The 26,770-nt window shown below is 59.2% G+C and overlaps 2 protein-coding genes across 2 annotated transcripts; both read left to right on the top strand.

Annotated features, from left to right (window-relative positions):
- Positions 1-790: 790 nt before the first annotated feature.
- VDAG_08721 (chorion transcription factor Cf2) lies at positions 791-2,817 on the top strand (the record flags this gene model as incomplete). The annotated part of the gene is made up of 2 exons (XM_009651038.1): positions 791-2,372; positions 2,438-2,817. The coding sequence occupies 2 exons, from the start codon at positions 791-793 to the stop codon at positions 2,815-2,817; spliced, it is 1,962 nt and encodes a 653-aa protein (XP_009649333.1).
- A 2,387-nt stretch (positions 2,818-5,204) lies between these two features.
- VDAG_08720 (uncharacterized protein) lies at positions 5,205-26,643 on the top strand (the record flags this gene model as incomplete). Its single annotated transcript, XM_009651037.1, has 4 exons — positions 5,205-7,463; positions 7,542-16,850; positions 16,905-26,489; positions 26,632-26,643. The coding sequence occupies 4 exons, from the start codon at positions 5,205-5,207 to the stop codon at positions 26,641-26,643; spliced, it is 21,165 nt and encodes a 7,054-aa protein (XP_009649332.1).
- Between the last annotated feature and the right edge of the window lie 127 nt (positions 26,644-26,770).

The raw sequence follows: 26,770 nt of genomic DNA, 5'->3' as shown, positions 1-26,770 counted from the left end.
GAGGCAGGTACCTGGGTACGTGCCCCCTCCTCCCAAAAAATCCGCTCCGAATTGACCGGTACACGTCTTGGGAGGAAACAATAACGCTATGGTACGGGGGTTTTTGGTGTGCCCAGCACTACTCTAGAAGTACCCGTCACCCCAACCGTTTGGTCACGACAACGGCAGACAGAACAGACACAGGCCAGAGCAGGCGCGTTCCTTCCCTCCTGCTTCCCGGCCAGGGTGGGCTGCCCGCCGCCGCCTTCGCCTCCACCCCCCCCAGTCGTACCCTGGTCGTACCTACCCTCTACTGGACGGCACCTTCCCAATACCTTACCTGCGACCATACACTTTTCTCCAGCTGCCACAACCCTTTCCATCTCGCTCCCTCAAAGCCTCCCGCTGCAACCTGATCCTCGCCCGCCATACTCGACTGGCGACACGATTATTGCTGTCGCCAACAACCGCTACAACACACCAACCCCAAGGAGAACAGAACAACTGAACCTCTGTGCCTGTGCAGATTGCAATTGTGTTAGCGAATCCACCGGCGCGACTCGCTTCACGCCTGTTATCTTGTCTCGAACCCGCTACCGTACCCATATCTGGAGCGAGCGCAGGAACGCTGTGGCGAGAGCTTCACAAGCCACACATACATCCCGTCGCGTCTCCGTCTCCCAACCTCATGACTCGTTGAGCATCGCCATTATCCCAGAGAGAGATAGCTTGTCGCGCGCCAGACGTACCATTGAACACTCGTCCCGTCTGACTTAATTACTGTCCAAGTCGAATGCCGCTCCCCCCGCTCATGGCCTCGGAAAAGGGTTCTCTCGCGACCGAAGACACTTCAGCGACGGCGACGGTCCTCCCCAAGCCGGACCAGACCGCGTCTTCCCTCTTCGCCCTCCAGGAACCCCAGCGGAGCAAGTCTCTGAAGAGAACACGCGAGACCACTCCGACTTCTCCTACCTCCCTTGTCGCTGGCGACCAGCCGATCATCACCGGATCCCCGACCAAGTCGGCACGCCTCGGCCTGCTCAATCGACGCTCGCCTGTCCCGCCTCTGACCGGCGCCGCCGCCCTCGAAGACCAGCGACGTCAACGCGAAGAAGAGGACGCCCGCGCGGATCCGCCTGGCTCGAGCGAGAACCCCAGCCAACGCATCCTGTCGGCGCTCGCTGGAGACGCCGCATCCGTCATGAGCCGGGCGAGCGACGCGCCGCAGGCACCTACGGCGTCCATGGACGTGCCACCGCCCAAAGCGCCGCCCAGCGTCTCCATACCTTTGATCAACCATGCCGCCACAGATACGGCCGAGGCCAGCCCGCAGAGCGCGACGAGCGCTGCCAGCATAGGAGGCACCTTGGTCACCGCGAGCCCAGGTCCTATGGAAGTCGACCCCAGTGCCAACGAGCAGGCGACGCCGGCGCATCACTCCCACGCCCCGGACGACAAGAACACGCCCGGGTCGCTGTCATATCCCGGATCGCTGCACGCCAGCATGATGTCGGCACCACCAGCCCGCGGCATGAGCTTCCCCATGCCGTCACCCGGGCAGGACTCGCCCGGGCAGCCCGGCGGGAAGAAGCACAAGTGCCCGTACTGCGAAACCGAATTCACGCGTCACCACAACCTGAAGAGCCACCTTCTGACACATAGCCAAGAGAAGCCTTTCATCTGCCAGCAATGTGATTCTCGCTTCCGTCGCCTGCACGATCTCAAGCGCCACAGCAAGCTTCACACGGGCGAGAAGCCTCACATCTGCCCCAAGTGCAACCGCAAGTTTGCGCGCGGCGATGCTCTCGCGCGACACAGCAAGGGCGCTGGCGGTTGCGCCGGCAGGCGATCGAGCATGGGTAGTTTTGGTGCCGATGTGGATGGCCTCGATGATTCCGGCATGCACGACGACTCCATGACCGGGGTATCGTACGGCAACGACGAGGGAATGACGGAGGAGGAGAGAAGACATTTGAGCCTTCCAAGCATCAAAGCTTCTCATGTTCCTGGTGGGCAATCTTCTATCGATGGCTTTGGGCCGCATTCACGGACTTACCCCCCGGCAGGCTCACTCGAGAGACCATCTGGGGGTCTCTACCCCCCGCCTCCGCCGCAGGACAGGGGCGCATCTGGATCGAATACATCTCCCAGCATGGGCAACAGCATGGGCGGCGGCCATACCCCGAACACGAGTCTATCCTCCATGCCCACTAGCGGCGCAGGCTCCTCCATGTATTCTCAGGGCGGAACCATGACGGAGAGCCCCAAGCCCTTAAGCCCTGGCGCGGCGCACGACGGCACCGGCCTGAGCAGACAGCGATCGCCGAGTCTCACGCAACAGTTTCAACAGCAGCATTTTGGGCGCAGACCGTCCGACCGTCACACCCCTCCAGGTTTGTCTCGCGCCGTAATATACCCACTGATGAGTCAAGTGCAGTTTTGCTTACGAGTCACGCAGGCTTCGCCTCAAACAGCGCGCCATCAGCCAACGGCCCTCCAGCCCGCGCATCAGGGAGTTCGCACGGCGGCGGCGGCGCGGAGAACGGCGGCAACATGTTTGCCACGGACCCCGGTGTCTGGACGTATATCCAGACACTGGAGACCCAGGTCAAGCAGCTGTCGGAAAATGTGGCGGCCATGCAAAAGGCGGACAGCGCCAAACAGGCCCAGATCGGGCTGCTCACCACCGAGATGACGGCCCTCAAGAAGCAGCTCCAGGCTCAAGAATCTGAGGCGGCGGCCAAACAAGCGCAGATCGGGCTCCTGACAGCAGAAGTGACAGAATTCCGGAAACAGCTCCAAGGCCGCGAGACGGAGGCCCTCACGCCCAAGGCATGAATGATGCGTCAAGTCCAATTGGTGCAAGCACATGAAGCAACGAAAAGTGCACACCTCCCAACTATGTAACAACGACGGCATGCAGCATCAAGGAAGGAGGACGGCAATGGTTGGCACGCGCCGGCAGGGCGACGACGTGCAGGCGTTTATTTCTCTCGTTACATGCATCCTCATTCCTAATCGCTCGTTTTTTTTTCTCAATTTTTTCTTATTTTTCATTCCTGTCATTCGGGATCATCTGTTTATCTCCACATCACTCACAGATATCCTCTTCTCGACCGCATCAGACGCTTTCTCGTTTCTTCTTACATTCGGGCAAGGCGTTTTTACAAAGGGACCGAGGGAGCGGGAAGGAATCCGTCTGGGGTTCAAGAAAAGGGCGACTTGTTGCGGCTTCACGGGCAAAAAGTTTCGAAATTTTTGGACGGAGGGGTTCGTTGAGGACATCGCGGGGTGAATTGACACTGTGGGAAGTCTCTCGTGGTGTTGTTGTTGTTGCTGTTAGAGCTGGATTATGTCTCGCGTTTTTCCTACCTGTCTGGTGCTTTGAAACGAGATGGCGCTGCCTTGTCACGGCGATGGACAGAGACGGAAGACGGTTCAGAGCAGGTTTCCTTTCCATTTCTGTGTGTTTGTATCATATCTACCTCGATCACGTTCACTGCAAAGAGAGGGGGAGAGATCTTTGCCTCGGGGTAGCACAGCACCTACGGGGTCTTTTCGCAAGGGACTGAAGCAGCGGCACAAATAAACGACACACTCAACAAGTTTGTTGTCCCAAGAAGGGAAGCCATGCGGCCTGACATGGTGGTCGGGTAGCTACGTATTTTGGCAGGCCACTGTGCCCAGCTCGCGGTTGAGTCGGCTGACGGCGAATATGTTCCACCTTGATGAGCATGAAGAAGATACGGACATGCACTCGCAGACGGGTCAAGCACACAAATGTGACTCATGCTCCCGACATCGTGATGAGGGTCTTGTTCTTTGAAGTTTTTTTCCCTTGCTCTCCATTTCGTGCGACCACTTATCCGGCCGTCTGTCTGCCGGGGGAGGGGGGATACACAGCAAGGTGAAGTTAGGTGGCAACACGTGGTGCTGCATATAGGGATCCAGCCAGCGTGTGTGGTGCCAGTCGCACGACCCTGTCTCGTCCGTCGTCGATGGTCCTATCGGCAGGCCATACCAAGCTGCAGGCGAGCGGGATCGTGAGTGGACAGGCGCAGCGGGTGCTCATGCCGGGTGTGCCTCCGAGAAGGACTCCTCAGTTGGGCGCCAGGATGTGGGAACAACTGAGACGGAGAGACAGGACAGAGAGGGGGGTGGGACACATCGGTCGGGTCGGCCGGCTGGCCACCTCAGCGCGCGCGACGTGCATGATCACAGGCTTCGGGGCAATGAGCGAAATGGCAGAGATGGGGAGAGTACCTAACTAAGGTAGGCAGGTTGAATGCGCTGGCGGCGGTCAGGGTGCGTGCGCTTGAGTGGACGACGACGGGCTGGATGGACAAGAGTGGCGACGACGCTAGGGGCAAGGTGAAGCGTGAGAATGGGTGGAGACTCGAGTCCTCGTCCCCGTCCCCAGCCACCGCCAATTCATCGAAGCCGGGAGGGAGGCCACTCGCCTCCCCCTAGGAGAGGTACCTAGCGACGGCCTGTCCCGCTCGCTGGACCATCGACTATCCGACCTCTCTCGCTCTCTTTGTCTTTGTGTCTTTGTGTTGACTGTCAACCACCTGAGGGAGGCATCAATGAGGTACCCAAGCTAGGTACTTTAAGCTAAGATAGGTACAAAAGGTACCTAAGGTAGTAGGTACCTTAACTTAACCACCTCAAGTATGTAAATGCGTATGGTAGGAACCCTTACAGAGCACCTGCCAGTACCTAGTCATAAAAAAGGACCTTGTTGGAGAGTTCCTGCCAGTAGATCATCAGCACAGCAAAGCAGGAAAGTACAGCTGATCTCAAGGCGCACCTAACTGGGGTCCAATGTCGCTTGTGCCTGCTCGTGCAGCAAAGAAGCGCCCACACAGCGTGGCCCACCCCCCTAGACTCTGGTCCGGCCTGAGCAGTCAGAAGGAAGTAAGGCACCTACCACCTGCCTTACACCGAACCGAGTAAGGTAGAGAGGTAGTCGAGGTGCCATTTCTCCAAACAAAACAACACCCTCCCACCGCCACATCGCAAACCACCAAACATCATCACAGAGTGTGATTGATTACCACCCCCCTCTCTTTCAGGGAGTGTGTCTGTATCCCGATAGCGACGCGACATTTTATTTGCACGATTCCCTCTATTTCTGTCGCATCCACTCGGGAAGAAAGAAAGAACAATACGCGAACAGACCAACACACACCAATGCTCGACAGCTACCCGCCACCGCTGTCACCATGATGCGAGATTCTCGTCGGCGGAGCCCGACCGAGAGCTCCCGGCGACGGAGAAAAGAGCGTCGCAACTCGCGCGACAAGATCGAACTCGTCTCCGCCCCTAGCGCCAGCGAGAGCGCGACCCGAAGCATGGAGATGCCAGGGCCCATGCCCGGTAGCATGCCAGAGGACCCCACGCCCCGGGTGACCGAGACATCGCGCGTTCCGCCCGAGACGTCGTCTTCGCGATCCTACCCACAGCCGCCGTCGCAGTCGCAGTACCAGTACAACTACCAGTATCACGACCAGGCCCAGACACCGCAACCTCAGTACCAGTCTGCCTACCAACAGCCGCTGCCGCAACAGTCTCCGTACCAACAACAACAACAACAACTCCCACAGACGTACCAGCCCCAGCAGTCGTCGTTCCAGCAATACCCCCAGCAGTACCAGCAGCAGTATCCGCAAAATCAGTATTCCCAACATCACCAGTCGCCTTCTCAATACCCCGCACACCCACAAGCGCCTTACTATGGCGAACCCGTGCATTCGTATCCCAATGGACGTGCCCGGAACTCGGACAGCTCCTCCGACACATCGTCCTCGCTGCTCAACGTCTCACGCCGGAGCCCAAAGTACGCCAAGGCAGGCAACGTCTTCACCTCATTCTTCCGCAGCCCTTCCGAGCAGCGCCACCGCCGTCGTCAGAAGAAGAAGAACACGCGCTTCATGTCCTTTGGCGCCAACTCGTCGTCCTCCTCTCTCGACTCGGACCTCGCCTATGGACGTGGATACATCCCTCGCGAGGGCGGCAGCCTGGCGAGCGGCAGCCGTCGTGTGAGCCCTGGCCCAAACGGAAAGGCAAGCCAGTATAGCCAGGGCGCCCGTCGGACACCCACCGCCGAGCTGCACCGTCCTCCTCTCTCTGTCCGTGGTGGCAAAGCTGAACAGGCCAAGACAGATGAGGAGATTCTCGCCATCGGTCGCCAGCTCTCTGATATTGCGCGCAAGCAGAACGAGGCGGATCTACGTGCTTCCGGCAAGGTGCGCCCTTCTACGCTGGTCGGCGCCGCCGCAGCTCTGAGTGCTTTCAGTCGTTCGAGGACCAAGGATGGTTCTAAACGGGGCATCGGCAGCTCCCGGCCTGGGCGGGACGACGAAGACTCTGACTGGGAGTCTGCGTCTGACGACGATGACTCCTCGTCTAGCGACGATGTCGACCCTGGACTCGTCTACGGCTCGACCGCCAACCTGCCTAGCTCACTGGGGGCACCAACCAGTCAGGCAGCGCATGATGGGAACCGGAACCATGCTGTGGACCCTAGCCTTTTTGGACCCTACAACTCCCTCCGGGGCTCAGTGACGCCGATCCCCTTTGCGCAGCCCTCTCATGCCTACAGCTCTCCGCGCCACCAGTCTGAGGAGCCAAAGGCCAATACCCCTTCGTCATCGTCAAGGATCGGCAAGCAGCCCATGCAGCATGTCTATGCTATCCCCACCTCGGATCCGAACAACTTCGATGTTGACCGCGGATCGATCATCTCCTCTCGGCACACGGCATCTCAGTCCTCACGCCCCCCTCCCGTGCCGCTACAGCAGCCCATCCCCGTGGCCCCCGTCTCGTCCAAAGTCTATGCAACCGAGAAGCTCGCGGACGAGGACCGCCGCAGGGAACTCCGCGGCGAACGTAGGCACACCGACGGTGGCAGCCTCGCCGGTGTCGCCGTTGCTGGCGTTGCGGCTGCGGCTATAGGCGCAGCAGTGGCCTCGAGCCGGAAGGACTCTCGCGATGTTCGTGACAGTCGCGACACCCGAGACCCTCGTGACCCTCGCGATCCTCGAGAGTCGCGTGACTCTCGGGGCACCCGCGACTCGCGCGACTACCGTGATTATCCGCGTGAAGATCGGCATCAAGAGCGTCGCTTAGGCCGGAACGACTACCCGGAAAAGACAGAGCGTGACGATTACGCTCGCGCCGATAAGGACAGACGTCGCCGTTCCCACCGGGACAGTAATGTCAAGGTAATTGACGAGCGGGACCAGACGTCTTCTCGACGGGAAAAGGATCCTTCCTACGACTCACAGCTCGCGAGAAGACACACTGCCCCCGTTGACCAACGTGACAAATCCTATAAGCTGCCCAAAGGAGACGAAATCAGGGTTGAACTTGATCAAGAGAAAGACCGTCGTTACCAGGACGAGCTTCGTCGAGCTCGGCGGGAAGAGCCTCCGGCTACCACCAAGGAGGAGCGACACAGGTCGAGACCTGAGCAACAACCGGTAGAACTGCCCCCAGAGAACGAACGAACTGCCTTGACCGAAACCCCCGCCTCACGAGCTCCTATTGACCCTTTCCAGTTTCAGGTTGCCGACGATGCCTTCGCGACGCCCAAGCACGCGACACCCACCAGGCCTTTGACACCCCAGGTCTTTACCATTGACCGCGAACCCGATTTTGGTGACTCCAAACCCCGGAGCGGTCCGTCCGAGGACGCGAGGCTGAGCCGAAAGGACTCGTTCGAGATTGAGCAGCGCATGGAGCTCAATCGCAAGGGATCTCGCTCTCGATCCAGGACTCCGGAACCCCGACCCCGCCACGCCTACGAAGAAGAGGAGCATGCCGCTAGGTCCATTTACGAGGAGGCCAAGCATGCAACGGCGCCTGTTGCCGTTGCCGCTCTTGCCTCGGCCATCGCCATCGAGCAGCAGCGCTCCCGCGAGCGACATCGTGACGATTACGACGATGACGGATCGCGCCGGCGGACCAGGGCTGACCGAGATGTCGTTCAGGAGGAGGCCGACCGCTACTACCGCGAATCTGTCATAGCCCGCAAGATTGCCGAAGATGACCTTCGATCGCGCAGCGCATCCCCCCACGACAAGTCCATCGTCGACAAGTGGCAGGAAGACAAAGAGCCAGCTACTAAGGAGATCGCCATCGTCACGCCGCCCGAGATGGATCACCCTCACGACAAGAGCCCTTACGACGCCCCAAATGCCGATGTCCGCATCGACCATGTCATCAAACCCAATGAGCTTTCAAGGTTCCGCGTGCCAGCTGACGAACTGTACGTCGACACGGCAACTGTCTGGAAGTCCCGCGATCCGTCTTGCGAGCGGGATCGTCCATTGCTCAACCTCGTTCTCCCCACACCTCATGTCACGCCAAGCCCCACTCCGAATCCCGAGACGCAGAGTAGGGCCGCCCCGAGAGAGGCTGCAAAGCAGCAAAGCCAGTCCACCGAGCCAAGGTCTGCGCCACCAGATATCATCATCGGACCTCGTGGAGAGATCATCCAGACACCATCTACTCCAAAGTCGGTCACCTGGGGTGAGAATGAAACCAAACGCTTCGAGGTTGAGAGTCCTGAGCCGCCTGAGAAGAAAGGAGGTTCCCGCATCAGCACCACCACTGGCTGGGGCGTTGTTGCCGCCGCTGTCGCCGGCAGCGTGGCAGCGAGTTCCGACGACAAGCCCTCAAGGAACGGCGAAGACAGAGGCCGCGGCTGCGATGACTCGTCTCGATCACGAACGTACGAGGCTGTCGATGCGCGACCTTCCTGGGATGATACCGATGCCCCTCCCATCCCTGGACCGAAGCCCCGCAGCCCCAGTCCTAGCGGGCGTAATCCGACTATGCCGGGTGGCTTTGGCGACGATGCGGAATTCACCAGCATCATGGCTGCTGGTCTTCAAGACTCTGGATTTGACCCAAAGATTGTCACTCAGAACCCCGCCTACAGCAGGAAGAGCTGGGATGATTCGTCCAAGCCGAGGTCCGACGTCGGGACCAAGGGCCAATCCTCTTGGGACGACAAGGACGCTTCCTGGGTCTCTGAGACGAAGAAGACGCGTAGTTCTAGTGCTGGTCCGCGACGCGCTCGTCCTTCTGGTGGCTATGGCGACGATGTCGAATTTGCGTCAGTCTTGGCCGCTGGGCTGCAAGACACCGGCTTTGACCCGAACATCGTCATCGACGACCCCACCTACCGCAGGCGGGACAGCCCTCCCGGCTCCAACGAGCCCGGTTTGTATCACAGGCCCTACGCGGAAACCGTGTCCGATCTCGGGGTCGTGGCTGACGCGATCCCCTGCGGCCCGCTCCCTGAGTCTGGCATCGTCCTGGGTGAACTCACCGAGACCCCTGTCCAGGAGACCGCTCCAGCTGTTGACGGTTGGGATACTCCTTCGAAGCTGTCGAAAAAGGACAAGAAGAAGCGTGACAAGGCTTCCAAGCGACAGAGCACGGACACTTTCGACGAGCCTCTTCCTGCATCCGAGCCAGCACCCGCTGATGACCTTTCGCGTGACATCGTTCCCGAATCCATCTCTGAGCCTGTCGCAGAACAGGAGGACTTGTCCAAGCTCAGCAAGAAAGAACGGAAGAAGCGCGAAAAGGCCCTGGCTAAGGAAGTTGTCATTGTCCAGGATGACGTCCCCTCGCCAGCTCCCGAGACCGACCTGCCGGCCACCCAGCCTGCAGACGTGGCCGCTGAAGACGAGTGGGCTGCGCCGTCATCGTCATCCAAGAAGAAGAAAAAGAAGGGAAAGAAGTCTACGGATACACCAGACGAGACGGAGGACCAGCGCGTGGCTGTCCCTGTTGACGCCTTTCAGGACTTGCAATCAACTACGCGCGAGGCCGAGCCCGTGCTGGACGAGTTTGATACACCCAAGAAGTCCAAGAAGAAGTCGAAGCGGGATTCCCTCATCTATGACTCACCTTCCGGGGCAGTCTCTGAGGTCTCTGTCGGTGGCACTCGGACCAAGAAGTACCACAAGCGCGACTCTACGGTCTACGACTCGCCGTCGGCCGCCGTGTCCGAAGTTTCCGTCGGTGGGACACGCAGCAAGCGATCTTCCAAGCAGAACTCGCTCTACGACTCTCCCTCTGCCGCGGTCTCTGAGGTTTCCATCGGAGGTACCAGGAGCAAGAAGGACAAGCGCAAGAGCGTAGACTATTCTCTCGCGGATGATTATGCGGACGACAAGCCAGGCGACCCGCCAGATTCAGGCGGCCGTTCATTCATAGACGATCGCGACGTCACCTCTGTCGTATCTGACCCAGCCTCCAAGTACGATCGCCACGAACGGCGATCCAACGGGACCCGGTACGACGATGGCGATGATACAAGGTCGATTGCTTCATTCGCGTCAGCGCCCGACGGCCGTAAACGGAGCAGCAAAGACGGCAAGCGCAAGGAGCCCGAGAAGAAGAGCAGCGGCTTCTTCGGCCTCTTCAACCGCAGCAGCACAGAGGTGAATAAGAAATCTGACAGTCGTAAAGACGAGCAGTCTTTTTTAGATAATGCCGGCACCCTTGGCGCGGGTGTCGGCTTGGCGGGCGCGGCGGCCTATGTCGCGTCCCGCCGGAATGCTGCCGGTGCTTTCTCTTCGGAGGACGTTGATCCCAAAGACCGACCGACCGGGTCTACATCCAGAGATGTTGACTATGTGGATCCCGAGATTGTTCACCGGACCATCAAGCCTGCTATCGATCCCCAGTACGGCGATCTGCTACCTCTGCCACCGAGCGAGCCCGGCTCGCCCAGGAAGGATGAGTCTGATGAAGAGCTCCCTGCGCTGCCAGAAAGCCGACCGGAGACGCCTCCCGAAGAGCGCAATAAGTTGCGTCAAAAGCCGTCGCACACCCGCAGGAGGAGCGCTGTGGACGCGCCCAGCAAGAGCCCCAGTCGCACCGCCATCCCTATCCAATTGCGAATGGGCCAGCGGTCCAATCCGTCTTCTCCGGCATACCACAAGTCATCGCCCGTAGCCTCTCCCATTGCGACGCCCGTGCCTGAGCCTACTACACCCAGGAGACCAACTTCGTGGGACAACAGCCGTGAGATCAAGCCACTCTATCTTCTTGAGCATGCGCGCCAGGGCCAGATGGACCCTGATGTCGACCTACCCGAGCTGCCGCCCAGCGAGGCATCGTCGCGCGAATCACCCTCGCCGTTCGCCCAAACCGATGATGATCTCGCCGCGTGGGACGTGTTGTATCCCGAGGAGCATGGCCTGCGACTCGACACTGATATTCCCGAAGCTTTGCCTAAGGACCGCGCAGGATCACAGGAGTCAACTCCCAAAGCTACAAGGCGCGGGCTCGATGCCGAGACCATCTATCCTTTGGCTCTCGATGATGCGCCCCTCCCTTCTTCGCAAGCAAAATCTCTTGACTCAATGGTCTCTCAGGATGATCTCATCGACCTTCCCCCTCTACCCAGCAACCCTAGCGGTCCGGATTCCGAACAGGAACCAGGCCCTGTCGAGCCAATGTCGAAAGACCGGAGCTCGTATCTCCTTCACTCGACGCCCCCGTCTCTCCGCGACATTGCTGAGCGGGACTGGTCGAGGATGTCTCCTGACCAGTCACCGAGCCGAGATGCCGCGGTGGGCCTTCAGGACGGTGAGAAGAAGAGGAGTTCTGGTCTCTGGGGTGCGGCTGCTGGCGTTGCCGCCGGCGGACTTGCCGCGCTGGGGCTTTTCGGTTCTTCTGACAAGAAGGGTGAAACCCCTGCGACAGAGGACGATAGGAAGGACGAGACGGCCGAAGTCCAGGACGAGTGGGCCTCGACTCCGTCAAAGAAGAAGAAGGGCAAGAAGGGCAAGAAAGCAAAGGAGGAGATCGCTGAAGATGTGTCCACGCCTGTTCCTGAGGACCTTCCCACACCAGTCCCGGAGGTCCTTTCTGCTCCTGTCTCTGAGCCGGACACCGTCCCCGCGCAGTCTGCCGATGACGTCGCTGAGACTAAGGCCTCGAAGAAATCGAAGAAGAAGGGGAAGAAGAACGCATCCTCGGAACCCGAACCCGAAAGCGCGGCTCCTCTTGAGATCGTAGAGGAGACCCCCCGTGCTGTTCCGGAAGAGCTGCCCAATTCTGAACCTCTTGTGGAAGACGTGGTTGCGATCGACCCGTCGGACGCAATTCCCGAGGCTGCCGCTCCGGCCACAGAAGACGTCCTCGACGAGCCCAAGTCTGCCAAGAAGAAGAAGAAGAAGGGCAAGAAGTCGCAAGCGCTTGACTCTGAGCTCCAAACGCCGACAGAAGTCGTGGATGAGAGTGCGAGAGCCATCTTGCACGACACCCCTGCAGCAGAGATCCCCGCCGCTGAGACGATTTCTGCTGAACCTCCTCTTGGAAACGCTGCCGTTGCCGAAGTTACGCCCGAAGCCGCCATCACTGAAGCCATCATCCCAGTTGTCGAGGAACTTGTCGAAGAGCCAAAATCTTCCAAGAAGAGCAAGAAAAAGTCGAAGAAGGCGCAGACACCAGAGCCGGAGCCCATTGTCGAAACCGCAGTGGTTGATGACGCTCCCGAGCCGACTCCAGATGAATCCCTCGCTGCTGATCCTCTTGCTGCCAACGTCATTCGCGACGCGGCCCCTCAGACTGCCGACGACACATTGGAAGAACCCAAGTCCGCCAAGAAGGGTAAGAAGAAGGGCAAAAAGACGCACGGCTTGGAGCCTGAGTCAGAACAGCCCTTCGAAGACAACACCAAAGCCATCTCCGATGAGACCCCACTTGATGAATTTGTTGAGCCTACGGCTCAGCCTGTTCTCGAGACGCAGCCTGAGCCAATGTCTACTGCGGAGATTGCACCTGATACTTTTGCTCCGCCGCCTGGGGACAGCTTCGAGGAGCCAAAGTCCACAAAGAAGAGCAAGAAGAAGGGCAAGAAATCACAGTCCTCGTCATGGGATGTTGATGAGCCGCAAGTCGCGGCCGCGGAGGAGACTTCCAAGGCTTTGCCCGACGAGCCCCTCGCCGAAATTGTCGAGACACCCGACGAGCCAACTACCCCAGCGCCAGAAGACGCCCCCGAGGAATCGAAGTCTTCCAAGAAGAGCAAGAAGAAAGGCAAAAAGGACCTATCGCTGGATGCTGACTTACCTGTTGAGCCGGTGGCGGATATTCCACAAGTCTCTTCCCAATATGTTATTGCTGCTGAGCCTTCCACTGGCGATGCCTTGACCGAGCCATCTACACCCTTGGCTGGCGATGCCCTCGACGACGAGACCAAGTCATCCAAGAAAAGCAAAAAGAAGGGCAAGAAAATGCCCGCTTGGGATGATGACTGGGCTGCCGACGCAGGGGAACAGAGTACCGATCAAGCACCTGCGGAGGAGGTTTCTGCCGAGGCACCCATTGCCACCGGTGTTGAACCCGAACTTCCTTCTGTTGAGGCTTTCGAAGACGCCCCCGCTCCGGCGAAGCTGTCAAAGAAGGACAAGAAAAAGGCTAAGAAGAACCAAGGTGCAGATCTCGACTGGGCGGAAGCAACAGACGACTCTATTGTCAAAGCCGAGGAACCCGTGGTTGAGGATTCGATCACCGCGGCTGCCTTGCCCGAGGTGTCTGTTGCTGAGCCCATAGGGGAGCTCCCTGAACCTGCGAAGCTGTCTAAGAAGGACAAGAAGAAGGCCAAGAAGAACCAATCTTGGGAATCTGACTGGACAACGGACACGCCACAGGAGAGCACTGCGACGGCAGCCGATGTTGAAGCTCCCGTGGCGCAGGTTGAGGGAGAGACCCTCGACCTTGGGTTTGAGACTCCACTTGACAGCACGACCGCATTCGACGAGCCAGACGCTGGCTCGAAGAAGGGCAAGAAGAAGAAGAAGGGGAAGAAGGCAACCTCTCTGGATGAGGAGGCCACTCCGACAGTCACTACCGAGCCCATTCCTGAGGCCTTCCTCGCGGACGAGCCCGCCATCCAAATCCAAGGCGACAATGTTTCTACCGGCTCGATCACCCCCACGGGCCTCTCTGCATCGTACAAGCAAGACGAGGCGATGCTAGCTTGGGAGGATGCCCTCGACGACCACTCTGCCATCAAATCGCCGCCCCAAGCCGCCCAAGGCCTCGGCAATGAGCTACGACAAGCCGACGATCCTGCCCCCGACGACGCTTCCGACATTTTCTTTGACGCCGAGGACGAAGCGAGAGCGCTGTCCAGAGCTGCGACACCCGCCAACGCCGACTTCAATGTCCAGGCCATATTGAACGAGACGACACCGGAGGCCAAGCCGCCTGCTCCGGACCCATGGGCCGACGAAACATTTTTTCTACCCCCAAAGAAGAGCAAGATCAAGGGTAAGAAAAAGACGTCCCTCCGCGAGGCCGCCCCCCCAGCCGAGGCCGAGCCGAGTGCTTCCACCGAAGCGCCGCCTGTTGAAGACCCCCCTTTGGCCGCCTTTGGTAGCCAGCCACTGCCAGAGAGCCAGGCTGATGCGGATGCGCTTCAACAGAACCCTCGTTTTACGGATGAGCCCCAACTTGGAGACGTGCCCGTTGCCACGGATGAAACGACCAACGAAGGACAATGGGGCTCCACGGCGAACACGAAGCAGAGCAAGAAGCAAAAGAAAAAGGGCAAGAAGGGATCTGTTTCGGAGCTGGGCCAGGGCAACAACCAAGACGACGCCTCGCGGGATCTTGCATCTTCTATCACTATGGGCGGGGACGACAGCCCGCTTCCTGTACCTGAGTCACCAGTTGACCATGTTGAATTGACACCTACGGTTTCTACTGCAGACAAGACCAAGAAGAACAAGAAAAAGGCGCGCAAGTCGGTCACTTTTGACCTGGACACGAACAAGACTTCTGATGCCGTCGGGCCGGTCGTGACAGGCGACCAAGATGGCCAGGATCAGGACATGCTGTCCTCCAGCGGCGGCGGCGGCGGCGACGACGACAATGTCAGCTCGGCCCCGGCCGTTGGCGGAATTAGTGGCATCGCCGAGGCGACCCTCCCCGAGACTAGTACCGAGTGGTCCGCGGGCGTGGGCGCCGATTCTGGCTCAGCCGATAACGGCGGTGAACATGAGCGACAGCAGCGCGAGGTTTTGCCCCTGCACGCAATAACAGATGCAACAGGTGCAGCAGATGCAGCGACAGCAACAGCGCCTGAAGCAGCTGCTGCTGACGAGGCCACCTCAGGCGGTGAGGCTGGCGCAGCGGGTAAAGAGCTCAGCTCCACGGACCAGGCCGCAGCCACTGAAAGGGCGGCGGACCTGGCGGGAGATCTGGCCCCGTCCCGCCCCTTCGCAGACGACAATTGTCTTCTTCATGCAGATGACGCGCTGCTGTCCGGGGAGGCAAGTGGCCCAACCTCCAATGACGACAAATCAACAGGGGACACGCGAGGCACGGATGCCCAAACGGTGGATCCAGCCCTCACCGACTCGACCCTGGAGGTTGGTGCCCCACAGGAGCTCCCGGGGCCGGTCTTGGCGCTCGACAATACTACTCCCGACGAACCCCAGGTTGTGAGCTCTCGTGTTGCTCCCGAGGCAGAGGTCACTTTCGTGACAGAAATTTCAGCTCCCCTTCCAGAAGGTGATGACATGGCCGTGCCGACGATTGTGAAGCCCGACGACGAGTGGGCTGAGACGCCGTCCTCCAAGAAGAAGGCCAAGAAGGGCAAGAAGAAGGCGGCTGCTGCTTCTTCCGCCTGGGATGATGAGCCCGAAACTGCCCAGCAACAACCAGAAGAAGTCAAGAGCATCGATGACTTCTCAGTGTCAACAACACCTTCACAAGATGAGCCTGTCTCGTTATCACAACCCGCAGAGCCTGAGGGCCCGGCACTCGACGACCCTGTCACTGCTCCCACCCCAGCAGCTGATGATGATGAGTGGGCTCTGCCAGCGTCCGGGAAGAAGGGCAAAAAGAACAAGAAGAAGAAGGGATCCGCCATAACCTCGGACGAGCCGGTGCCTGAGCCGGAGACACCAACACCAACGACTGAAGAACCGCTTGCGCTCGACCAATCCTCACCACAGGTCGAGCCTCAACCCCCCACAGCGCCGGAACTCGCCGAGCCTCTCGAGAAAGTCGAACCTGCCCTCGCGGCTGAGGTTGCCGAGGATGAGTGGGCGGCACCGACCTCTGGGAAGAAGGCGAAGAAGTCCAAGAAGAAGAAGGCACTCGCCGTGGAGGAGCCTGAGCCCGAGGCTGCAATTGAGCCAGAGCTCGCTCCCCAACCCGAAGCTGAGCGCTCAGTCGAGGACACGCAAACCCCAGATCCTCAATTGGAAACTTCTCCAGACCAGATCGAACGTGCACCTGTGCCAGAGGCTGCTGACGACGAATGGGCGTCACAGCCTGTCGGGAAGAAGGGCAAGAAGAACAAGAAGAAGAAGGAATCCGCATCTGCCTCTGACGAACCTACCACTGAGCCTGCTGCTAGTGAAGTGGTTGACGACGTCCTCGCCAGCGATTCGGCCGCGCCTGAAAAGACCGTCGACGAGCCTGCCGTAGAGAGCCCGTCGCCTGCGGCCGAAGCTATCCCCACATCGACTGGGCCAGCCTCTTCTGAGCCAGTAGAGGCTGCCGAGGATGAGTGGAGCTCACAGCCTGCCGGTAAGAAGAGTAAAAAGGACAAGAAGAAGAAGAAGCAGTCGGGCCTCCAACCTGACGATCCGGCGCCAGAGGCTGCTGCCGAGGCGCTCGAGGCCGCTCCAGCCGATCCTCCCGTTGAGACCAAGCCAGTTCAGATTGAAATTTCCACCGAGGCCGAGCCGGCGATCTCGCAGGATGCCGAAGTCGCGCCGTCTGTTGATGACTCTGCCTTTGAGACTTCGGGATCTAAGAAGTCGAAGAAGAACAAGAAGAAGCAGAGTCTTCTCGCGGCCACGCTGGACGAAACCCCCGCAGTTCCCGAGTCACAACCCGAGTCCCCCACTGCCACTCCCACTGAAACTGCGCAGCAGCCGACACAGACTGATGATGGCTGGGGCTTCGAAGTTCCCACAAAAAAGAGCAAGAAGGGCAAAAAGAAGCAAGCTGCAGCTCTCGATGATCTCGACAGCACTCCGCAGGAGGATGTCAAGGTTGCTGACGCCGAACCCCCGATGCTTGATGATGTCACTACCCCTGGTCCAGCTTCTGACGAGATCCCCTTGGATGAATCAACAACTCCTCTAGATACCCTCTCACGGGACCTGGACACAAGCGCCCCTTTGACGACCTCTTCAAACGAAACCATTGATGGGGTCACCGCGCCAGTTCCAGAAGAGGAGTTCCCAACGACCACGAAGAAGTCCAAGAAGGACAAGAAAAAGAAGAAGGGTCTCGTTGACGAATCTGTACCAGAGCCATCGCCTGTGCTGGACGAGCCGACTGTCATGGATAAAGCTGTGCCAACTCTCACGCCTCCGGAGGATGACTCCTCTTCCGCGAGCATCAGCAAGAAGGACAAGAAGAAGAAGAAGGGTCTTCTGGCTGCTGCTGCTCTTGCGGCTGCGGCCGCCTCTGGTGTTGAAGCCTCCTCGCCTTCCAACGACGAGGAAAGCTCCCGCCAAGCGCCCGCTGAGGTACTCGACAACTCCCAAGCGACGACAGATGTGCCACCAGCGCTCGAAGAGGTTTCCACCCCAGTTTCCGATGAGGCCCAGCCGACGGATGGTCTCCCCGAATCCTTGGACCAGACCGCTGTTGCCGATTACGAGTTCCCTGTCGTCAGCAAAAAGTCTAAGAAGGACAAGAAAATGAAAGGCAAGTCCGAGCCAGAGCCCGCGCTCGAACCGGAGGTCCAGGCCGAACCCGAGTCCACTCAGCCTGCCACACTGAGCTGGGCGGATGACATCCCTGCTGAGCCTCCACAAGAGCCTGAAGCTCAGCCAGAGCCTTCTGCGGTTGAGCCAGAGGAGGAGCCTGCTCCTGTTGTTGGCAAGAAGTCCAAGAAGGACAAGAAGAAGAAGGGCAAAGGCAACGCCGGCTCGGAGCCTGCATCCGAGGTTGCGACGCCTGTCGAAGACCTCTCACGATCTTTGGAGCTACCACCTGTTACCGAAGACCCGGCTGCTGTTGAGGCATCGCCGGTTGTGGTAGCTGACGCGGCGCCTGCTGATGAGTGGGCGGAGGATACGTCCACGAAGAAGAAGTCCAAGAAAGACAAGAAGAAAAAGAAGGGCCTTCTTTCGGATGACCTCGAAACCCCATCTGAGTCTCCAGATCCACTCGCCGCATCAACAGAAACCGTCACCGAGCCTGCCGTTGATCTTCCCGCCGCAGCGGATGATCTTGCCACTTCGAAGCCTGCTATGATCGAGACATTCGCTACAGAAACGCCGGTTGCCGAGGCGCCTGTAGTTGATGATTGGGAAGAGCAAGTTTCCGTGTCTAAAAAGTCAAAGAAGAAGTCAAAGAAGAACAAGGCTTTGCTTCAGGACGATTCAGCTCTGGAATCTGGTGCTGCGACGCCCATTGAAGAAGTCAGCCAGGATACCAAGGCTCTCGACTTGGCTGCTACCGACGACATTCCGCCCGAACCCACCCCCGTCGAGATTCAAGAAGAACAGACCCTCACCCCCGACAATTCCGCCCCCGCCCCCGAAGAGCCCGCCGTAGATGATGAGTGGGGCGCAGCGCCGACGAAGAAGTCGAAGAAGGACAAGAAGAAGAAGCGAGCGAGCCAGATCGAGCCAGAAACCCCCCTCAGCGCCGATCGAGTGGAAGACCAGGAGTTGCAGCAAAGTCCTCAGGTACGGGATAGTAGCCAGGAATCACCTCTCGAGACGGCAGGCGCGAGCCCGCCTGTTGAGGAGGTGTTGCCTGTGCCTGATGTCGTCGCCGAGACGAGCGTTTCTCCCGTTGAGGATGCCGTTGTCGAGACTGCTGCTGCTCCCGAGGCTGCGGACGAATGGGCCGGATTTTCGACCTCCAAGAAGGGCAAGAAGAAGAACAAGAAGGGCAAGGGTGTCATTGAGCCTGAGCCTGAGCCTGAGCCTGAGCCTGAGCTTGAGGTCATTGCCGAGCCCGCTTCCGAGCCTGTTGTCGCGCCAACTTCTGAGCCACTCGTTGAGACCGTTCCCCAAGTTGCCGATCTTGCCGATTATGCGGTTCCCCCTGTGGAGGATGTCATGCCTGTGGATCCTGCTGCCGAAGTTGTCGTGGAGCCTGTCGATGAGTGGGCTGAGCCGGCAACGTCGAAGAAGAGCAAGAAGAACAAAAAGAAGGGGAAGGCTGTTACTGAGCCCGAACCCGAACTTACTCCGGAGACGATTGCCGAGCCCGTCCACGAGCCCGTTCTTGAGCCTACCATCGATCCTGCCATCGAGCCCACCGACCTTGTAATTTCTGATGTCCTGCCTACTCAGGACGCTGCGCCTGTGGCTTCCGAACAACCGGCCATTGATCCAGTTGACGAGTGGGCGGAGCCCGCGACGACAAAGAAGAGCAAGAAGAATAAGAAGAAGGGCAAGGGCGCCGTTGAGGTCGAGCCTGAGCCTGAACCTGTTCTTCAGTCTGCCGCCGAGCTCGCACCTGAGCCTGTCGCCGAGCTCGCAACTGGGCCTGTCACCGAATCTGTGTCTGTGCCGGTGGGCACCATGGCTACAGATGCACCTGCTGCTACCGAAGAACCAGTCGCTGAGACTTTTGATGAATGGGCCGAAGCCACCACGTCGAAGAAGGGCAAAAAGAACAAGAAGGCCAAGGGTGTTGCTGAGCCCGAGCCCAAGCTTGAGCCTGAGGCCCTCTCTGAGCCTACCCCTGAACCCGCCACCGAGTCTCCTGCTGAGCCAGTCGATCTTGTGACCGCCGATGTGCCTGTTCCTTCCGAGGAGCCCATGACTGAGCCTGCTGATGAATGGGCTGAGCTTACGACATCAAAGAAGGGCAAGAAGAACAAGAAGAAGGGCAAAGGCTTAAACGTTGAGTCCCCTCTTGAGCCCGCTGTCCAATCTGTGACCGAAGCCGCCGTGGACCCTGTTACCGCGCCTGTCGTAGAGCCGGAAGCCGTGTCCGAGCCTGCTCCTGAGGTGCAAACGGCTGTTCAGACTGAGCTTGTTGCTCCTCTGGATGACGGCTCCCGCAACCTCGATACACCGCCAGCCGAACCGGGCTCACCAGCCGAGGATCAGTCGTCTGCTGCCGTTGACGACTGGGCTGATTTCTCTTCTTCCAAGAAAAGCAAGAAGAATAAGAAAAAGACTAAGGCCACGGATGAGCCCGCACCTGCTATTGCGGAGGAGCTGCCCAGAGCGCAAGATGAAATTCGGGAAACCTTTATGGATGCCGCTGCCGACCCGATCGTGGCGGCCGAGCCAACCCTTCTTCCCGAACAAGAACCTGTTGCTGATGAGTTCGCCGATCTTGGTTCGAAAAAGAGCAAGAAGAACAAGAAAAAGGCCAAGGGCATTGTCTCAGTAGAGCCCGAGACAGCGGCAAAGCTCCAATCGGAGCCCGCTCAGGACGTTGTCGATTCGACTGCTATCGAACCATCTTCTACCCTTTCAGATCCACCTACTGTACTTGAGGAGATTCCCGTCATTGAGTCGAGCACGCTTCTCGACCAAGATGCGATCGCTGCCGCGGATGAGTGGGCTGACTTTGGCGTCAAGAAGAACAAGAAGGGCAAGAAGAGCAAGGGTGTCACTTTTGACGATACCGAGCTCCCCCCTACGACCGACGTCACTGAGCCCTCTCGCAACACTGACTCCTCCGAGCCTGGTCTTCCAGAGGACGACGACTTGGCCGAAGCGACAGCCATTCCTGAAGCCGAAGTTGAGCCCGTCATTGAGGCTGAGGTGTCCGCGACTGCGATTGGTGAGTGGGCTGATTCCGGCTCCAAGAAGAGCAAGAAGAAGAAGAAGGGCAAGTCTGTTGCTTTCGACGAACCGGAGACCACTGTTGAAACCGCTGCCGAGCCTGTCGCCACCCAGGATGAGCTTGTCCTTCCTTCGGACCCTGCTCCTATCGAAACCCTAACCCTGCCGCAAGAGGTCGAAACATCTACCGAACAAGCATCTTCCGCACCTGTCGACGAATGGAACGACTTTGGCAGCACCAAAAAGAGCAAGAAAAAGAAGAAGGGCAAGGGCAGTGTTCTTGACGAGCTCGAGCCTGCCACCAGTGCTCCTCTGGAAGCACCCTCGGAAGCTGCCATTGTCACCCAAGTCGTTTCTGATTCCGTTGATCCGACTGTCGCCGGAGACGTCACTGCCGAGCCTTTTGCTGATACTCCTGCCGACACGGAGGCTTCGACGCCCGTGGATGACTGGGCTAGTGGCTTCAGCACTAAGAAAAGTAAGAAGGGCAAGAAGAAGACCAAGGGTTCTGCTTTCGATGAACCCGAGCCGCTTGTCGAACCTGCTGCCGAGGAAACCCCCGACGTCATCGTCGAGGCTCCGGTTGAGGTTGGCTCTGTTCCAGCTGCCGAGCCGGAGGTTGCCAACCCCGTTGATGAATGGGCTGAGAGCAGCAACAAGAAAAGCAAGAAGGACAAGAAGAAGAAGCGTCAAAGCACAGCTTGGGACGATACTGAACCAAGCATACCCGCTTCGACTGAGAGCCCTGCTCCTGATGAAGAGCCAGTCATTGTTGATGCTCCTCGCAACCTTTCCATTGAGGCGGACCAAATCACGGCATCCAATGATTTGCTTGCTGCTCAACCCCAGGAGGTACAGGAGCCTGTCCCTGCTTCCAGCGAATCTAGTGTCGAAGAAATTGCCGACAGGACCATCGAGGAGGTTGTGCCTTCACAAGAAACCCCGCAGCCTGTCGAAGAGCCTGCAGAAGACCCCGTAAACTTCTCCTCTGTCAAGAAGTCCAAAAAGGACAAGAAGAAGAAGCGTGATAGTCTCGCTCAGTTTGACGAAGAGCCGCAGCCCGTCCAAGGAGACGCCGTGCCCGCGCTTCAAGAAGAGCCTGTCTTTGATACGGCAATCGGCGAGGACCCAGCCGTCGTGCCCGAAGTTGTTGAAGAACCCTTCGCCGACTCGTTCTCCACTAAAAAGTCAAAGAAGGAGAAGAAGAAGGCCAAGAGGCAGTCTGTTCTGGTGGATTCCGAGCCGGCCACCCCCGCTGAAAGCCCTATTGTTATCGAAGAGGCACCAACGACCTATGCTGAGACCCCTATCGTGGAGGAGCAGCAGGCTGACATCGCGGAAACGCCCGCTGCTGCTGAGGCTGAGCCTTCCATTGTTGCTGAAGATGTCAAGCCCATCGACCTCGAACTACCTGCAGTCGTCCCGGGGGCTGTCGAAGACAAACCAACCGATCAGCCCCTCGACCCGGTCCAGACTGCTGACGATGCTGATTGGGGTACCTTTGCCGTCCCCAGCAAGAAGTCGAAGAAGGGCAAGAAAGGAAAGGCCTCCGCCGACACGTCCGAGCCTGTGTCACGAGCATTGTCACCTTCTCGTGAACTGGACTCTGCCGTCACTTCTGCTGCGATCGAAGGGCCTGAAGCTGTACCCGAAGCTGTGCCAGAGATCGGTGAGCCTGCATTTGAAGAACCTGCACCACAGCCCGAGCCTGTGGTTGATGACGAGTGGGCCTTGCCTCCGAAGAAAAAGAAGGGCAAGAAGGGAAAAGCAGCCGCCGTCGTGGATGCGGATAATCAAGAAACCAGCCTTCTAGTCAAGTCCCCTCCTCCTCTCGAGGAAGTACCATCCACTACATCCGAAGTTGTCGACATCACTGAAGCGACCAAGCAGGCACCTGCACCAGTTGAACCAGTTCTTGCCGAGCCATCGGGCGAACCTGAGCCCGTGGCTGAAGATGAGTGGGCTCTGCCTTCATCCAAGAAGAAGAAGAAGGGCAAGAAGGGTAAAGCTGCCGAGACGGACGTTTCTGAGCCTGCCGATGTCACTGCAGTCGATGTGGCTACAGTTGCAACTCCGACTGCAACTACGGAACCTGTTGTGGTTGAGCCTATCGAGCCTAGTCGCGACAGCCCGGCACCTGTTGAAGTCATTCCTGCCGAGCCATCGGGCGAGCCGGAGCCCATGGTCGAAGATGAATGGGCTGCCCCTTCATCCAAGAAAAAGAAGAAGGGTAAGAAGGGCAAGATGGCTGCATTTGAGGACCCGGAGCCTCCTTCTCGTGCTCTGTCTCCCGTTCAGGACACTGCTGTTCCGCCAATGCTTGAGGTTGAGCAAATTGAAGCCGCCACCGATGCAATTGTTGACTCGCCCGCGGTGGTGCCCGAGCCTGTCGTCGAGGATGAGTGGGCGCCGACGCCGAAGAAGAAGAAGGGCAAGAAAAACAAAGGCGCTGCCAGCTTTGACAGTCCCGAGCCCACTTCCCGCGCCATGTCGCCTGTGCAAGACATCAACCTGCCAGCTTCATTCGAGACCGGCATCCCTGTTGATACCCCGGTGGCCGAACCTGAGCCTATTGCCGACACCCCGATGGCTGATGTTGAGCCTATCGTTGAAGATGAATGGACGCCGCCGACATCCAAGAAGAAGAAGGGGAAGAAGGGAAAGGCTGCGGCCGTTTTCGACCTTTCGGAGCCTGTGTCTTGCGCCGTGTCCCCTACGCATGTTGCGGATCCCGACACTTTCAAGGATGCCGATGCTCAGGACGTGGAAACGAGCGCTCCGTTCGAGGCTCGTGCACCCATCGACGAGACTCCCGCACAGGTTGAACCAGTTCCCACGGAGGACGAATGGGCGCTTCCCGCAACGACCAAAAAGGGCAAGAAGGGCAAGAAGAACAAAGCTGCTGCCATTCTTGCTGAGGCTGAACCTCAGCCAGAGCCCATGTCGGCTGCCCCTGCAGACAACATGCAAGTTGACGATGCCATGGCCGAGCCCACGCCCTTTGAGTCAGCTCCTGATCAGTCCGAGCCCGCTGACGACACTTGGGACGCTACGCCCTCCAAGAAGTCGAAGAAGGACAAGAAGCGCGGCAAGGGCTTGTCAGCGTCCCGTGAGCTGTCGCCTGCCCGCGAGGCGGCCGTTCCCGAACGTACCGAGGAGCCTGTCTCTTCGCCGCCAGTCACACCCAAGGCAGAAGACATATGGGATGCTCCCACTTCTTCGAAGAAGGGCAAGAAAGGCAAGAAGGCCAACAAGCGCATGCCGGCTGGCTTTGAGGACCCGTCCACCAGTGGCAGCCAGACACCCACTGAAGCACCTCGACAGAGTCCATCGTCGTCGTCCTACTGGGGCGAGCTTGGTGCGGCTGCGGTTGCCGGCGCCGCTGCCACTGCCACTGCCACTGCCGCTGTGGCCGCCCTCACTGGCAAAGAAGAAGGCGAGTCACGCGACGTCGAGCCGGTCAAAAGCTCTCGCGATGTCGGCGATTCGTACTTTGAGGGCGGTCTGGATGCAGGCCCGGAGCCGGTCGAGGCGGCAGCTAACGACGACGACGACGACGACGGCTTTGGTTTCACTTCAGGAATCACTGGCGAAGAGCAGTCGGGCTACTGGAACAACCAGGCAGCAGAGGAGATGTTCGATGTCTGGGAGGAGGCCCAGCCGGAGGCCACTCCCGCCAAGAGCCAAGTGGCATCGTCTCCGGATGCTGCCAGGGAGGAGACGCTCGGGACGACCATGAGCGAGATCGCCTCTCCTACTGCCAGCAAGGTCGGTACGCCCAAGTCTACTGTTGGCAAGAAGAAGAAGGGCAAGAGCAAGAAGTCCAAGTACGAAGACAAGAAGCCGGGTGGTGGTGATGATGACCCCTTTGACGACCCCATTCTATGGGAGGGAGCGGACAAGAAGCATGTGAGTGAGATTGCCAGCTTTGAGGTTGAGAAGTTTTGGGGCAGCGGCCCAGAGGCGTCGAAGGATGTGCCTGCCGCGGGGGTAGACGAGAAGACAGCGGAGGACGGTGAGCGTTCACTGGAGACGGATGACAAGCCGGTGGTGCAGGAAGCTGTACACGCGGCCATGGTGGAGGATCCTATGGAGGGCGTAGCGATTGCCCCGGTACCAGATATGAAGCAGAGTGAGCCGGTCAGCATATCATCACGGGCACTGCAACTCAAGGAGGCGGACGACAATGACTACAATGCTGAGAGCCCTGTGCTCGGCCGCGGTCCCTCACACGACGAGGCACTCGCCATGGCGAGATCGGTGGCCAAGGACGAACCCCAGCCTTGGGCATCGGAATCGGTTCGACAGAGCGTCGAGACAGACATTGACGAGGCTGTCGACCGGGGGTTTGAGGCGGAGCAGCGCAGAGACTTTTTGGAGGCCACGCCAACAGACACTTACATGCCGGCTTTCGAGCCGACGACGGACTTCCGACGGTCGGTCTCGCGAGGCCTGCCGCCCGTGCAAGAAGAGACGTACGATGAGGAGGAGACGGGCGAAGAGGGCGGGCGCGGGCGACAGAGCTTCACGGCAGCGACACCAGCAACGCCCGAGGTCAACCGAGACAGCGGCTTCATGAGCGACTCTTCGCACCGGCGCTCTTTACGCAAGAGCAAGGTCGTCGTCGAGCAAGACAACCGAGACAGCGGCGTGCATCTACGAGAGGATGAAGACGGTTCACGCGATGTGGCACGCAGCCCCGAGCCCGGCTGGTCGACGCCCAAGAACCGTAGCATCACGGTCCCGGAGGAGAGCTCGTCCAGGAGCCTCCGACGGTCGCCGCTGTCCAAGGGCGAGCTGCGCGAGCGGAACCATCCCATGACCAAGACACCGGTGCTGCGCGAGCCCAGCCCACGCGAGGTCACGCCCGAGCCTTACAAGACGAGGCGTCACAAGTCACCAGAGCGTGGCATCGGCGGCGGCGACGACAAGAGGTCCAGATACCGCGACCTGAGCGCAGGCACGTCGGACGCAGGCGCAACTCTCTCGCGCGCGTCGGCCTTGACGCCGACAGGCACAGCAGTAGGTACAGCAGTAAGCCGACGAAGCGTCTCTGATCATGTGACGCGCATTCAATCACCGACGCTGGGACCGCTGGGACCGGAGAGCAGCATGGTCAGCAGCTCTGTGGGTGGAGGGGCTCTGGCACGACGATCAGCGTCCAACACCAGCCTCTCGCTTTCCGCGTCGCGTCACAGAACGCACACGCCCGAGCCGCTCAGGTTCCGGCCCGACAGTCCAGGCTCTGTCGTCTCTGCCTCTGCTTCTGCTTCTGCCTCAGGCATCTTCCACAGCCGTCAGGCATCGGCCACACCGCCCTTGAGGCGGGTGGACAAGCGTGTGAGTGGAGACCTCCGATCTCTTCGCCAACGCAGCGAGCTCGAGCTCGACCTGGCTGCAGCATCTCCCGGCGGTAGCGCCAGTGGGAGCCCGAGGAGCTCTGGCACAAGCACAAGCCCCGCTGCAGGTGGTACAGGTGGTGCTGGCGGTGCTGGTGGTGCTGGTGGTGCTGGTGGTGCTGGTGGTGCTGGCGCAGCTGTGCTCGCCGTCGCTGGTGTGGCCGCTGTTGCTGCTGCTGCTACTGCTGCTGGCGCTGTCTCGAGCTCTTCTTCCTCTCAGCCCAACAACAACATCAACAACTCCACCGTCAAACCCAAACCTGACCACGACAAGACCAAGTCCAACAACACCCCTGTGGCCAACGAGGGCCGTGTCCGTTCCAAGGACATGCCTGACGTCTATGTAAGTTTGAACCTCTCTCTCTCTCTCTCTCTCTCTCTCTCTCTCTCTCTCTCTCTCTCTCTCTCTCTCTCTCTCTCTTGGTTTCTTTGTTCCCTCCTCCCACATTCCACTCCTCCCGCATTCCCGCCCCCCCAGGGGCCAGAACCTAAAGTGAGCTTTGTCTTCTTCTTCCCCCCACACAGGATGGCTTCCGGGGGGGGGCGGTCTCGGCTCAGCTAGGAGACGCACGGGGACCTCACTCGATGCGACGTCGCCAGAGCATGGGAGTTCTGCGAACTCGA

Source organism: Verticillium dahliae, genomic scaffold, assembly GCF_000150675.1.
Source record: "Verticillium dahliae VdLs.17 supercont1.22 genomic scaffold, whole genome shotgun sequence".
NCBI lineage: Eukaryota > Fungi > Ascomycota > Sordariomycetes > Glomerellales > Plectosphaerellaceae > Verticillium > Verticillium dahliae.
Note: the sequence above shows the minus strand (reverse complement) of the source record. Positions and strands in the feature narration are given on the sequence as shown.